Source organism: Borostomias antarcticus (assembly GCF_949987555.1).
Source record: "Borostomias antarcticus genome assembly, chromosome: 15".
NCBI classification, from domain to species: domain Eukaryota; kingdom Metazoa; phylum Chordata; class Actinopteri; order Stomiiformes; family Stomiidae; genus Borostomias; species Borostomias antarcticus.
Genome location: NC_140248.1, coordinates 21,778,732 through 21,791,231, shown reverse-complemented (window position 1 = coordinate 21,791,231; position 12,500 = coordinate 21,778,732). Strand labels below are relative to the sequence as shown.

Below are 12,500 nucleotides of genomic sequence, written 5' to 3'. Positions count from 1 at the left end.
AGCGGCGTTGTTCTCACCAGACGGAGCCCACCACGTTGATGAAGTTGAGGCCGGTGTTGGCCATGACCTGTGAGGCGGGGGTCCCGGGGGTGATGGAGGTGCCCATGGTGGGCAGCAGCGTGGTCATGACGGGCAGCGCCGGGCCCAGCTGGGCGTAGGGCGCCAGGAGGGCGGGCTGCTGCTGGATGTGGGGCGGGTCCGGCGGGGTGGGCGTCACCGAGGGAGGGGCACTGAGGGAGTCGGAGGGGTGGGGGGTGGAGCAGGGCGTGGTGGTGGGGGTGGGGGTGGAGGGCTTGGGGGTCCCTGATCCTGTTGGTGGAGAGCCAGGACATGAACACCTACTGTATTTATACTTCATAAATAAATACATATTTCAAAAATTCATAAATAAATATTATATAAATAATATAATTATAATATAAACATAAATACAAAAAACTTCACTATTCTTACACTTTGCCTTCAGCACTAGATCATGCTCTTATGCCGGGCTCACACTACAGGATATTTAAAATCCTAACCAATTTCCAAATCGGGTTACATCACGCACATAAGGAGAATCTTAACAGATATTCTTCTTGCGCATCTCAAACAAGCACACAGCAAGATTTGAAATAACGTCTCATCACACACTACAGGATCTTATCGTGCCCGAGGGAGCAACGAACCACTGGTCTGGACGTCTCACTTGTAAAGTCGGGACGTAATAATCTTAAATATCAAACATGTTTGATATTATCGGGGCCGCCCCGATGGGTCTGCGAGCCGATCGGGAGGTATAAGATTGGATCGTGACGGTGTGTGTGTGTCCGTGTGAGTGTGTGTCCCCGTGTGAGTGTGTGTGTGAGACCATGTGTGTGTGTGTGTGTGTGTGTGTGTGTGTGTGTGTGTGCGTGTGTGTGAGACTGTGTGTGTGTGCGTGTGTGTGAGACCATGTGTGTGTGTGTGTGTGTGTGTGACCATGTGTGTGTGTGTGTGAGACCATGTGTGTGTGTGTGTGTGTGTGTGTGTGTGTGAGAGAGAGAGAGACTCACTCTGCGTGGAGCCCATGGGGGAGAGAGCAGCAGGGGAGAGCAGGCCCACCTGGCCCAGCTCCACAGAGTGCTTCCTGCCCAGAGACTGACCCTTGGCTGGGGGAGGCGTAGGACACTTGAGCAGGCTACTGGTAGTCTGGGAGCTGTACGGGATACCTGGACACACACGCGCACACACACACACGCACGCACACGCGCACACACACACGGGAGGTGAGATGAGGAGAGGGGGAGGGTTAGTCCCGAGTCTGCTGAGGGAGTGAGAGAACGGTCACTTTTCTTCTCTGTGAGATGTTTTTACTGTCTTCTGGAGGGGGGGGGGGGGGGGGGTTACCTGAGGAGCTGCTGGCCGAGCCAGAGGGCATTTTGATGGGGGGCGGCCGGTGCTTCACCCCCTTCCCCAGCACAGACGACTGGACCAGCGCAGAGAGGCCGTCAGCCTGCGGAAAACCACGCACAACAACCACAACCGGTCAGGGCACAGCCGGTCAGGGCACAGCCGGTCGGCGTACAGCCGGTCAGGGCACAGCCGGTCAGGGCACAGCCGGTCAGAGCACAGCCGTTCAGCACACAGCCGGTCAGCACACAGCCGGTCAGGGCACAGCCGGTCAGGGCACAGCCGGTCAGAGCACAGCCGTTCAGCACACAGCCGGTCAGCACACAGCCGGTCAGGGCACAGCCGGTCAGGGCACAGCCGGTCAGCGCACAGCCGGTCATAACCAACCACAGCGGTGGGATTCCAAAGACGGAGGTGGACGCAGTGCGACCAGGATCCTCCCTCTTAAAGCACCTACCATATTTATGTTTAGCTCTATATTTGCTTTGTTTAGAAAGGAGATGCACTTGAGTTCTGGTGAGTGGTAGAACACCAACTACCTACGTTAAATGCAATTATTCTAATTGCATCGCGTTGGATGAAAGCATCTGCTAAATGACTGTAATGTAATGCAATGGACGTGGGTTGACCACAATGGTACGGGTGTGTGTGTTTGTGTGTGTGTGCGTTTGTGTGTGTGTGCGCTCACCTCTGCCACACCCTGCCCGACGGTGCCAGAGTTGTGGGACATCTTCACCTGGCATTTCACGTCCCTCTCATACACACCCTTGTACTGGTTCAGAAATCTACACAACAACACAAGCGGTATAACACACCTTTGAACACGCACAAACCCAACAAAACACGCGTGCGCCTCATCCCTCTAATGCACTCTTTTGTTCTGGGTCAGAATTCAACCTGCAGTGAATAATGTGTTATTCTCAACGTGGGTTGTGTGCCGTGTATGAAACGCTGGATGTGTAGTTAGATGCAAACCCGGGGAAGGTTTGTGTTTGAGTTATAGATATAGAGATTATAGAGATACTGCCGGAGGGTTGAGACCAACAGTGTGAATTAGATGTGAAACGCTGAGCAGCTGTATGAGTTTCACTCACCGGTCAGCATCTATCTTTGAGCCTATGAGGAACCTGGTGGTGAGAGAGAGGAAACCAGACGGTCAGAATCCAGGCGGAGCTTGAACAGTTCACATCCTGACCATGAGCTGCCATGGTCTCCTGCGTAACCACAGCCACCCCCCACCAGGTCTGTGCCCTAGCCCCTCTCCTAGCCCCTCTCCTAGCCCCTCTCCTAGCCCCTCTCCTAGCCCCAGGTCTGTGCCCTAGCCCCTCTCCTAGCCCCTCTCCTAGCCCCTCTCCTAGCCCCTCTCCTAGCCCCTCTCCTAGCCCCTCTCCTAGCCCCAGGTCTGTGCCCTAGCCCCTCTCCTAGCCCCTCTCCTAGCCCCTCTCCTAGCCCCAGGTCTGTGTCCTAGCCCCTCTCCTAGCCCCAGGTCTGTGCCCTAGCCCCTCTCCTAGCCCCAGGTCTGTGTCCTAGCCCCTCTCCTAGCCCCAGGTCTGTGTCCTAGCCCCTCTCCTAGCCCCAGGTCTGTGTCCTAGCCCCTCTCCTAGCCCCAGGTCTGTGTCCTAGCCCCTCTCCTAGCCCCAGGTCTGTGTCCTAGCCCCTCTCCTAGCCCCAGGTCTGTGTCCTAGCCCCTCTCCTAGCCCAGGTCTGTGCCCTAGCCCCTCTCCTAGCCCCAGGTCTGTGTCCTAGCCCCTCTCCTAGCCCCAGGTCTGTGTCCTAGCCCCTCTCCTAGCCCAGGTCTGTGCCCTAGCCCCTGTCCTAGCCCCAGGTCTGTGTCCTAGCCCCTCTCCTAGCCCCAGTCCCAGGCAGCGGTGCGTTCTCACGGCGGGTGGATGAGCTGCAGGTCCGGGCTCTCCTCCTCGGCCCGGACCTCCTTGGTGCTGTAGATCTTCCCGTACACAAGGGGGTCTCCCACCGACTGGAAGATGGACACCTTGGTCCTCTGGGCCTGGCCCCCCACCTCGCACTCAAACGTGTAGTCGTCAATCACCTCCTGTGAAGAGGGGGGGGGGGGGGGGGGTTGAGGAGTGTGACGCGGGCTACTGAGTCCGTTTACACGCTTCCCACTCTCAGGTCAAATTCCCTGACTTTTCCCTGACTTTCAATTAGGGATGTGTGCAGATAGTCGTTTATCCGACTACACGGCACGGCCTCTGCTAGTAGTTTAGGAAGTACTAGTCGGCTAAACTAAATATAATATATAATATAATTTAATTTAAAAAGAGCAGAGCAACAGGACAAAATAAAAGATTCTGGACACTTAACTCCACTCACATGCTCACATCATTCAAACTAAATATAGACCTGTCTATTCTTCATACACGTTTTCCAGACGTTAACAGACGAAGCGTATATCCTTCTGATCCGTCTCATGTATGCCATGTGCAAACTTTCCTTTCTCTCACATGCTGAGGGGGGCGGGGGGGGTGTAGGCCAAACCGCTACACTATTGAAGAAAACAAGTAAACATGGAGTTGTTTGTGATGAAAAATGTGTCTCCTTAACATTTGGGGAAGTTGTGAGCCCACTTCGATCATCTTTGAAGCCAGACGAGTATGTTTTCTTTGCGTACCTTAGCAGGTAGATTAGGATATAGGACAGCATGCAGCCTTGTTTTATGGCCGTGGTCCAACTTGAAATAAATATGTTTAGAGACATGAATAGAATATACCAACATCCATATAAAGAAGGATATTCATTTAAGTTTGTCACACTGTGCTTTTCTTGGGTTTTTTATTTTTCAAACGTATCCGTTCATAATTGTGATCTGCTTAATTCTATTAAAACGGTTAGTTTAGATTAGATATTACCTTTGATAGGCTAAAATCAATGTTCTAATTTTAGCCTGATTAAATATTACAGGCTATTAGGCTAACCTACTCTTCAATTAAACAAAATGAATCCCATTTAGATCTTTGTTTAGTACTGAGCTGTGAAGACGGGCTGAAGTACTTAGTAATGAGCTGTGAAGAAAGGCTGAAGTGCTGCTTTGGGGAGAGAGAAGTGAGTGAGTGACCCTGCGCAAAGAATGCAAATTGGCTGCAGCTGATTGGTTGGGAATCTGTTTTAGACTAGTCGTATAGTCGGCTGCAAAACCACCGTCTAGTCATCAGTGAAAATAGGCGCTGCGCACATCCTCACTTTCAACGACTAAGACGTTGAATTTTCATGAGCCGAAGGGAATGAATGGGCGCTTAAAAATCAAGTAACCATGACAACCACTCACGCAATATGGGAAACGCGTGAAGTAACCTGATCGAGATAAAATACTGCATGGAGAATATTACATTTTGATAAATGGCTACTAAAATGTAAATGTGCTACGAACAAAACTGATATTCCATGACACGGCCGCAAAAAACGATCAAATCCCCTGACTTTCCATGTCTGGAATAGACTTTTTACAATTCCATGATATTCCAGATATCACATGACCAGCGGGAAGCCTGAGTTTACGATGGAGGTAGGCGTGCATGTGTGTGTGTGTGTGTGTGTGCGTGCTGATGGAGGTACTGTAGGCGTGCGTGCGTGTGTGCGCGTGCTGATGGCGTTCTCCTCCCCGCCTGCCAGGAAGCTGGGCTCACCTCCGCCGGCCACACGGTGGGCTGGGAGTCCTCCAGCTTCACAGACTTCTCAACCACCGCATACTTCTCCACCTGGACATGGACACAAACACACACAATTTAGCATGTATATCCTTGTGGGGTCCCTAAACCTAACCGTAGTCATAACATGTAAACCTATAACTAAATATAACCTTTGACACCTAACCCAAGCCCTAAAACTAATCTTTGACCCTAAAATGAATCCTAACCTTATGGGGCCTATCAAAATGGCCACACAAGGTCATTTTTTTCTTGTTTCACTATCCTTGTGGGAACATTTGGACCCCACAAGGGTAGTTTCACAAGCGTGCGCAAACACACACACACACACACACACACACACACACACACACACACACACACGTCGTGAGCCCTCTGACGGCCCACTGCCTCTAACGCTGAGACATCAGATGTACGGTGTCATAACAGCCTTGAGCGTTCCGTCTCAAACAGCTGTCGACTGGAGGAATCCTGCTTCACACCCATGTATGAGCAGCTGGGTCGGACTACGAGAGACAGCGAGAGAGAGAGAGAGGGAGGGAGAGAGAGAGACTGGTGGACTTACATCAATTTCCCTCGGGACAGTGAGCTGGCAGTTGCTCTGTTTCCACATGTCTACACACTGTAAACAGAGAGAAACAGCACACAGACAGACAGACAGAGAGAGAGGAGGAGGGAGAGGGGAAGGTAAGACACAGAGACAAGCAATCATACTGGTAAATGGAAAATGGACTGCACTTTTATCCAAAGCGCATTTCGTCCCTGTAGATGGCTCTCTCCCTAACTACAGTCCCTTATCCCACCTTATCCCACCGCAGGGAAAAAGGGCTAAATTAACCATCTCAGCCTAGTCAGCCATGAAAGGTGATAAGTGCTATACAAATAAAGCTTTGATTGATTGATTGATTGATTGATAAGTGGGCTGGTGGAATAAGTGTCGTAGAGACATATAGAAAGTACTCACAGTCGCGCGAGGGTTTCAGGAAAACGGGCCGTGGGTTTTGAAAGCTCGGCATTGCTAATACATTTTTTGTTATTTATAAAAAAAAAATATATATATTTTTAATATTCTTCTGAAAAACCCATCGACTTTTGCAAAAAGTAGTGAACGGAAAAATCGGTCTTCTGCGTTTGTATCGAAAAGCGAGCGCTGTGATTGGCCGCCCATGGCATACAAGCGAAAGATGAAGACCGGCCATTTTCACCAAAGGCGACTGTAGTTACGCAGAGCGCCAAGCTCGTCCGACATTGTTGGCCGCCTACAGGGCAGAAATGCGCTGGCGGAGTGTGGGTGTGTGTCGGGGCCATGGATGTATTAATAGAACTGGATAGGGTCACTCCATTCACTGACTGCTCGATGAAGTGAAGCCCTATTGAACCGCGCCATCTTTGGAAAAAACACGTCACTGATACCTTTGACATGCGCAGTCAAAGGTATCAACGACGCGTTCTTGTAGTCCACAAACAGATTGCGTTCATGGCTCTCGCCGCTCTGAGTTAGCGATGAAAAGCGGCTTGCTTATTAATCTACTTTCGTCAAATATATCCGTTGGAAAACATATTTTTGTATCCAGGTATCTTAGTTTTAACAGTATAATTGTGACTGAACATGTTTTGTTTGCTAGTAGGTGGTATTCATTCTGTTTGGAGCTCGGCAGGTTAGCCGCGAACTTCATGCCGCAGCGAGAGATCTCGTCTCTGGGTGGACAGCTGTTCAACTCGCCTGGGACCAGGTCCCCTGGAGCTATTTCACCTGGCTGCACATCGCGCTGCTGGGAACAGAATGAATACCACCTACTAGCAAACAAAACATGTTCAGTCACAATTAAACTGTTAAAACTAAGATGCCTGGATACAAAAATATGTTTTCCAACGGATATATTTGACGAAAGTAGATTAATAAGCAAGCCGCTTTTCATCGCTAACTCAGAGCGGCGAGAGCCATGAACGCAATCTGTTTGTGGACTACAAGAACGCGTCGTTGATACCTTTGACTGCGCATGTCAAAGGTATCAGTGACGTGTTTTTTCCAAAGATGGCGCGGTTCAATAGGGCTTCACTTTAGATTTAGAATCCTGGGGGCCTGGTTGGGGGGGGCGGAGCTTACATTTCCGGCCTTGGAGATCTTGAGGTCTATGGAGGGGCCGGACTTCCTCTCCTTCCTGCGCTGAAGGTAGTCGTATAAACGCAGCTGGGGGGGCGTGGCCAGGTGGGACAGCTCCTGCTGGCGGTTCAGCGCTGCCCGAGAATGCCTCTTGAAACACCTGTGACACACACGCGCGCGCGCACGCACACACACACACACACACACACACACACACACACACACACACACACACACACACAGGTTACCTCAGTGAAACACCTGAAACGGACACACAAATGCGCACACACACACAGTTTACCTCAGTGAAACACCTGCAACACACACACACACACACACACACACACAGGTTAGGTTATCAGTCAAACACCTGCAATGCATACGCACACAGGTTACCTCAGTGTGTGTGTGTGTGTGTGACAGAGAGAGTGAGCATCATAAACATTGCTCCAGTGTGCATACATATAAGTGAGTGTGTGTGTGTGTGTGTGTGTGTGTGTGTGTGTGAGTGTGTGTGTGTGTGTGTGTGTGTGTGTGTACCGTTTCATGGAGCGCGTGTTCATCTTCTGCTTGTTGTAGAGGAGGCGGTTGGCGGTGCAGGTGACGGAGAGGGAGGGGTCCAGACACAGAGGCTCGGCCGTGGCCAGGATCAGCTGGCTCTCCAGCTGCAGCTTGTCATCCTGCAGACCAGTAGATCTCCCATCAGATCTCAGATCAGATCTTATATCAGATCACACCACGGAGGAGCAACACGGCAGATCTCAGATCAGTATATCAGATCACAGTCAGTCCTGTTAGAAGGACCTGAACTGATAGGAGAAGGTGTGAGGTAGGAGGGAGAGAGAGAGAGAGAGAGAGAGAGAGAGAGAGACAGACAGAGAGAGAGGGAGAGAGAGAGAGAGAGAGAGAGAGAGAGAGAGACAGACAGAGAGAGAGGGAGAGAGAGAGAGAGAGAGAGAGAGAGAGGAAGAGAGAGAGAGAGAGAGAGAGGGAGAGAGAGAGAGGGAGAGAGAGAGAGGGAGAGAGGGAGAGAGAGAGAGGGAGAGAGGGAGAGAGAGAGAGAGAGAGGGAGAGAGAGAGAGAGAGAGAGAGAGAAAGAGAGAGAGAGAAAGAGAGAGAGAGAAAGAGAGAGAGATGGAGAGGGGGGAGGTGTGGAATGGAAGAGGACAGAGGCAGACCAGATGAGGCGAGGCTGTCTTCACCTTCATCTTAAAACAGGGGAGCAGAGGAGACGTAGTGAGGACACCTCTACTGCCAGGAGGACAGGAGAGGAGGACCGGAGGACAGGAGGCGCTACGGCCGGCTCACCTGAGTCCATTTGTGGTGGTCGCTGGTCATGGCGTGGACGTCACAGATCAGGGTCTGAGGGGGTCAGGCCACACGGTCACACGTCAGCGTTACACGGAGTGTGGGAGTTCAAACCCGCGGAGTGTGTATCTACAGTTCGCGCCTGCCTGCATGGCTGCTTGTGGAGGCTGGCTGCCTGTATGGTAATTCCCTCCCCCCTCCCCTCCCCTGGTAATGTATTCTGTATGTCGTATTGTATTTTGTATGTCGCTCTTTCTTCTTTTTTACGTGTTATTTGTATTGTGAAGCGCTTTGTGCATTCGTGCTGTGAAAGGCGCTATATAAATAAAGTTTACTTACTTACTTACTTACTATGGTGTATTATAATATGCAAACGCTAAGCTCCACATGATGGTCCTCAATGTGTTTGATGTGTCCTCAATATATGTACATGTATTGTGTATATATATATATATATATATGTATATGATATATAATAGCTGTTCATGATGTCCCTTCGGCGACTATCATAGTGAAGTGAAATGTATCTGGTTCAGGGAACAATTGTTTCTTCCATATTGGCTCAAATGAGTGAACTGTTTTTTTTTTTTGTTTTTTTGACTGGAAAATGAGTGTCGGGGTTATTTAGCATATATATGCTTTTTTTGCCCGTCTTTTTGGCGAAGTGCGTTTGCCTCTGTGCGTGTAATGTGCAGTATGAATAAAGTTGGATGTGGTTTGACTTGCCTGCATGGTGGGGCGCAGCAGGATGTGCTGACTCTGGTACGTGGGCATCTTGGTGTTCCCAGACTGCCTGTAGTCCCTCACCTCAGCGATCACACAGCCACCGTGGAAGATGTTCACCTGGGACAACACACACAAGGGGAGAGAGAGAGAGAGGGGGGGGGACATAGGGAGACAGGGACAGAGAGAGTGAGAAGGAGGGAGGGAGGGAGAGAGAGAGGAGAGAAAAAACACATGACACAACAAAACAAGAAAACATCACTGTTTTCTAAACAGCCAGGCACTGAGAATCCACTTGGGAGTTGCTAAAGGCCTTTCTGTGTGTGTGTGTGTGTGTGTGTGTGTGTGTGTGACCTCACCTGTGTGTGTGTGGGTGTGTGTGACCTCACCTGTGTGTGTGTGGGTGTGTGTGACCTCACCTGTGTGTGTGTGAGTGTGTGTGACCTCACCTGTGTGGGTGTGTGTGTGTGTGTGACCTCACCTGTGTGTGTGTGGGTGTGTGTGACCTCACCTGTGTGTGTGTGGGTGTGTGTGACCTCACCTGTGTGTGTGTGGGTGTGTGTGACCTCACCTGTGTGGGTGTGTGTGTGTGTGTGACCTCACCTGGGACTTCTCTAACAGATCCACTAGGATGGGAGGGAGCTCCTCGGCATCCAGATACTCCAGCAGCTCCCCTTCCTCATACGGCAGACGGATAGTCTCAGAGTCTACAAACAAACAAACAAACACACCGTTACAGTCGATAAGGGCAGAAAAAAACAAATAAGAACATGAAGAAATGGCACATATAACCTGTGTGTGTGTGTGTGTGTGTGTGTGTGTGTGTGTGTGTGTGTGTGTGTGTGTGTGTGTGTGTGTGAGAGACAGGTGTTTCAAGACTTCATAGCACAGTTATGGAGTCAATGCAGTGCCACAGAACAGTACTCTGGAGAGGAACGGTTCCTGTGAAATCCTGCCCAGAGACATGGAGAGTGGCTGCTTGCTTGATTGATTGTTTCGTGGTCTCACCAGATCCGTTCTTCCCCCTGAGCATCAGGGAGTAGCCTTCGTTCCCGGGATACAGGTTGACCACCAGGCACGAGACGGACTCCTGAGACACCAGCTTCTCCAGTAGATTCACATTTCTCCTCAGCTTCTACAAGGAAGAAGCAGGACCAAACGGGATTAGACAGTAGGTCTACTCATGTGACTGCAATCGTTCATAATAATCATAATCGCTCGAGTTTGAAGTGTGTCTACTTTGTTGCAAGACAGGTGCATGTATAGCGGTAGTACTCTGCTTTGCGTTGGGCTCTTTCAGTTTGACCCATGTTAAGGGTTCACCCGGGGCAGGATTTGACCAACTGACAGTTGCGCCAACAGGGACATCCCACTTGGGAGGGACCGTCAGCGCTCCTTTTGCGGAGTGATTTTACCGGCTTCTCGCTACCATTACCTCGGACTCACCCCACCCCACATGAACCCCATTACCTCAGGACTCACTGAGTTACATGTACCTTTAACTCTGGCTCTTTCTCACACTCCTCGATGTAGAGCTCGTACAGCTTCTGGTATAAGCTCTTCCTCCCACCAGACCAGCCTCTCTTCTTGGCCGGGCGTTGGCGAGCACTTTCAACAATGTACTGAGGAGCAGGGTGCAGGAGCATCTCATTAGCAGACACACTAACCCTAACCCACAGTCCCTGTCTCTTTTACACACAGAAGCAGACATACTCACACTCTCTCACTCTCTCACTCTCACACTCACACACACACACACACACACACACACACACACACACACACACACACATACCCTCCCACACCCTCCCACACCCACACTCTCTCTCTCTCTCTCTCTCTCTCTCTCTCTCTCACACACACACACACACACACACACACACATAATAATAATAATAATACAATCACAAATACACACATCTCAGACCTGCAAAGCAAATTCAAACGCATCATACGAGTCTTACCTCTGCCCGATCCAATGCATATTCCAGAACTTGTTGCTGCGATGGAATAAAAATGAAATGCACACAAACCTGTTTTTGAGACGATATCATTCAGGCAAGTTTGGCACTACCACTGCACATTTTAACCTACTCAAAATCAGGTGAAAATGTAAAATCTCAAAGAGGGATCTATTCTATAAAGTAGATAAAGAGGGCATCCAGAACTGACTGAACTGAACCCTGTGTCCATCCTTACCATTGTGTCCCTCCCCCAGTGTCAGGGTGAGTGACAGGAGATGCTGCTGTCCTTAGAGCTGTCCTGTCACCTCCATAGAGTGACCATCCAAACATCAACACGACACAGGGGACACCAGCCTGCCAACACACACACACACACACACACACACACACACACACACACACACACACACACACACACACACACACACACATACATACATACATACATACACACTCTCACACACACACACACACACACACACACACACACACACACACACACACATACACACACACACACACACACACACACACACACACACACACACGCACAGTTCAGACGGTCAGAGAGCAGTGATGGTGGATGAACAAGATGAAGGAGGCCAGTGAGCTAGCTGAGCACTAGCCTGGCTAGTTAGCTTCTAGGGGGAAAGCTAGCCGGACTAGTTAGCAAGCAACACAGATACCCAGATAGCAACACATTGGCTAGCTACAACCATGTATACTATACAAAGCCCCAGTAATACTACCTAGGCACACAGTCTCTCTGGATACACACTCAGTGCTCATATGCTCGTTAGCATGCTTGCTAGTTAGCTAGGTGGGCAAGCTTGCTTAGAAAGCTGCTGAAGTACACTACCTAGGACACACACGTTACAGTCAATTACTAAGTATAGGGGGGACTTAAATACCTGTTTGGTTGCATAGTGGGAGAGAGTAATTCCAATGCAAAAAACAATTATTTCAGTGTCTTCATTGAAGAAAACTCAGGGCAGCGGCCATTTTCTTCCAGTGTGACAACAAAAGCTAAACTTCCGGTTTGGGAGGTGGGGGGCGGAACCTTTCGTCCCTGAGCCGAACGTGCCTTCCGGATGCTGTTCACTGTGACATTCGCATGGTTCTATATGGTTCTATTAATACATCCATGGTTCTTACGCACATGTTTCTGTGGCAGTTCGCTGTGCCGTTCAGATTTCTTACATTCACATGTTTCTGTGTCTGTTTGTTATTACATTCACATGTTTCTTACATTCACATGTTTCTGTGTCTGTTCGCTGTTCCATTCACATGATTTTTCTCTAAACAATTGTGAAACTACCATAACATTAGTAATCGACAGTACTTCAGTTATGATGCACATTAAATGCA

General features: G+C 49.8%; 1 protein-coding gene across 1 annotated transcript in view; it reads right to left on the bottom strand.

Annotated features, from left to right (window-relative positions):
• supt20 (SPT20 homolog, SAGA complex component) overlaps window positions 1-12,132 on the bottom strand; it is a 20,391-nt gene extending 8,259 nt beyond the window's left edge. The window contains exons 1-18 of the mRNA XM_084450380.1: window positions 12,044-12,132; window positions 11,368-11,486; window positions 11,133-11,168; window positions 10,665-10,790; window positions 10,177-10,303; window positions 9,772-9,875; window positions 9,172-9,288; window positions 8,446-8,499; window positions 7,678-7,817; window positions 7,141-7,297; window positions 5,599-5,655; window positions 5,013-5,084; window positions 3,252-3,421; window positions 2,466-2,498; window positions 2,060-2,156; window positions 1,369-1,474; window positions 1,035-1,190; window positions 18-309 (exon numbers count right to left, since the gene is read on the bottom strand). Of these exons, the coding sequence (XP_084306506.1) occupies window positions 18-309; window positions 1,035-1,190; window positions 1,369-1,474; window positions 2,060-2,156; window positions 2,466-2,498; window positions 3,252-3,421; window positions 5,013-5,084; window positions 5,599-5,655; window positions 7,141-7,297; window positions 7,678-7,817; window positions 8,446-8,499; window positions 9,172-9,288; window positions 9,772-9,875; window positions 10,177-10,303; window positions 10,665-10,790; window positions 11,133-11,168; window positions 11,368-11,370 (1,847 nt within the window). The 5' untranslated portion in view covers window positions 11,371-11,486; window positions 12,044-12,132. The remainder of the gene's footprint in view (window positions 1-17; window positions 310-1,034; window positions 1,191-1,368; window positions 1,475-2,059; window positions 2,157-2,465; window positions 2,499-3,251; window positions 3,422-5,012; window positions 5,085-5,598; window positions 5,656-7,140; window positions 7,298-7,677; window positions 7,818-8,445; window positions 8,500-9,171; window positions 9,289-9,771; window positions 9,876-10,176; window positions 10,304-10,664; window positions 10,791-11,132; window positions 11,169-11,367; window positions 11,487-12,043) is intronic.
• Between the last annotated feature and the right edge of the window lie 368 nt (window positions 12,133-12,500).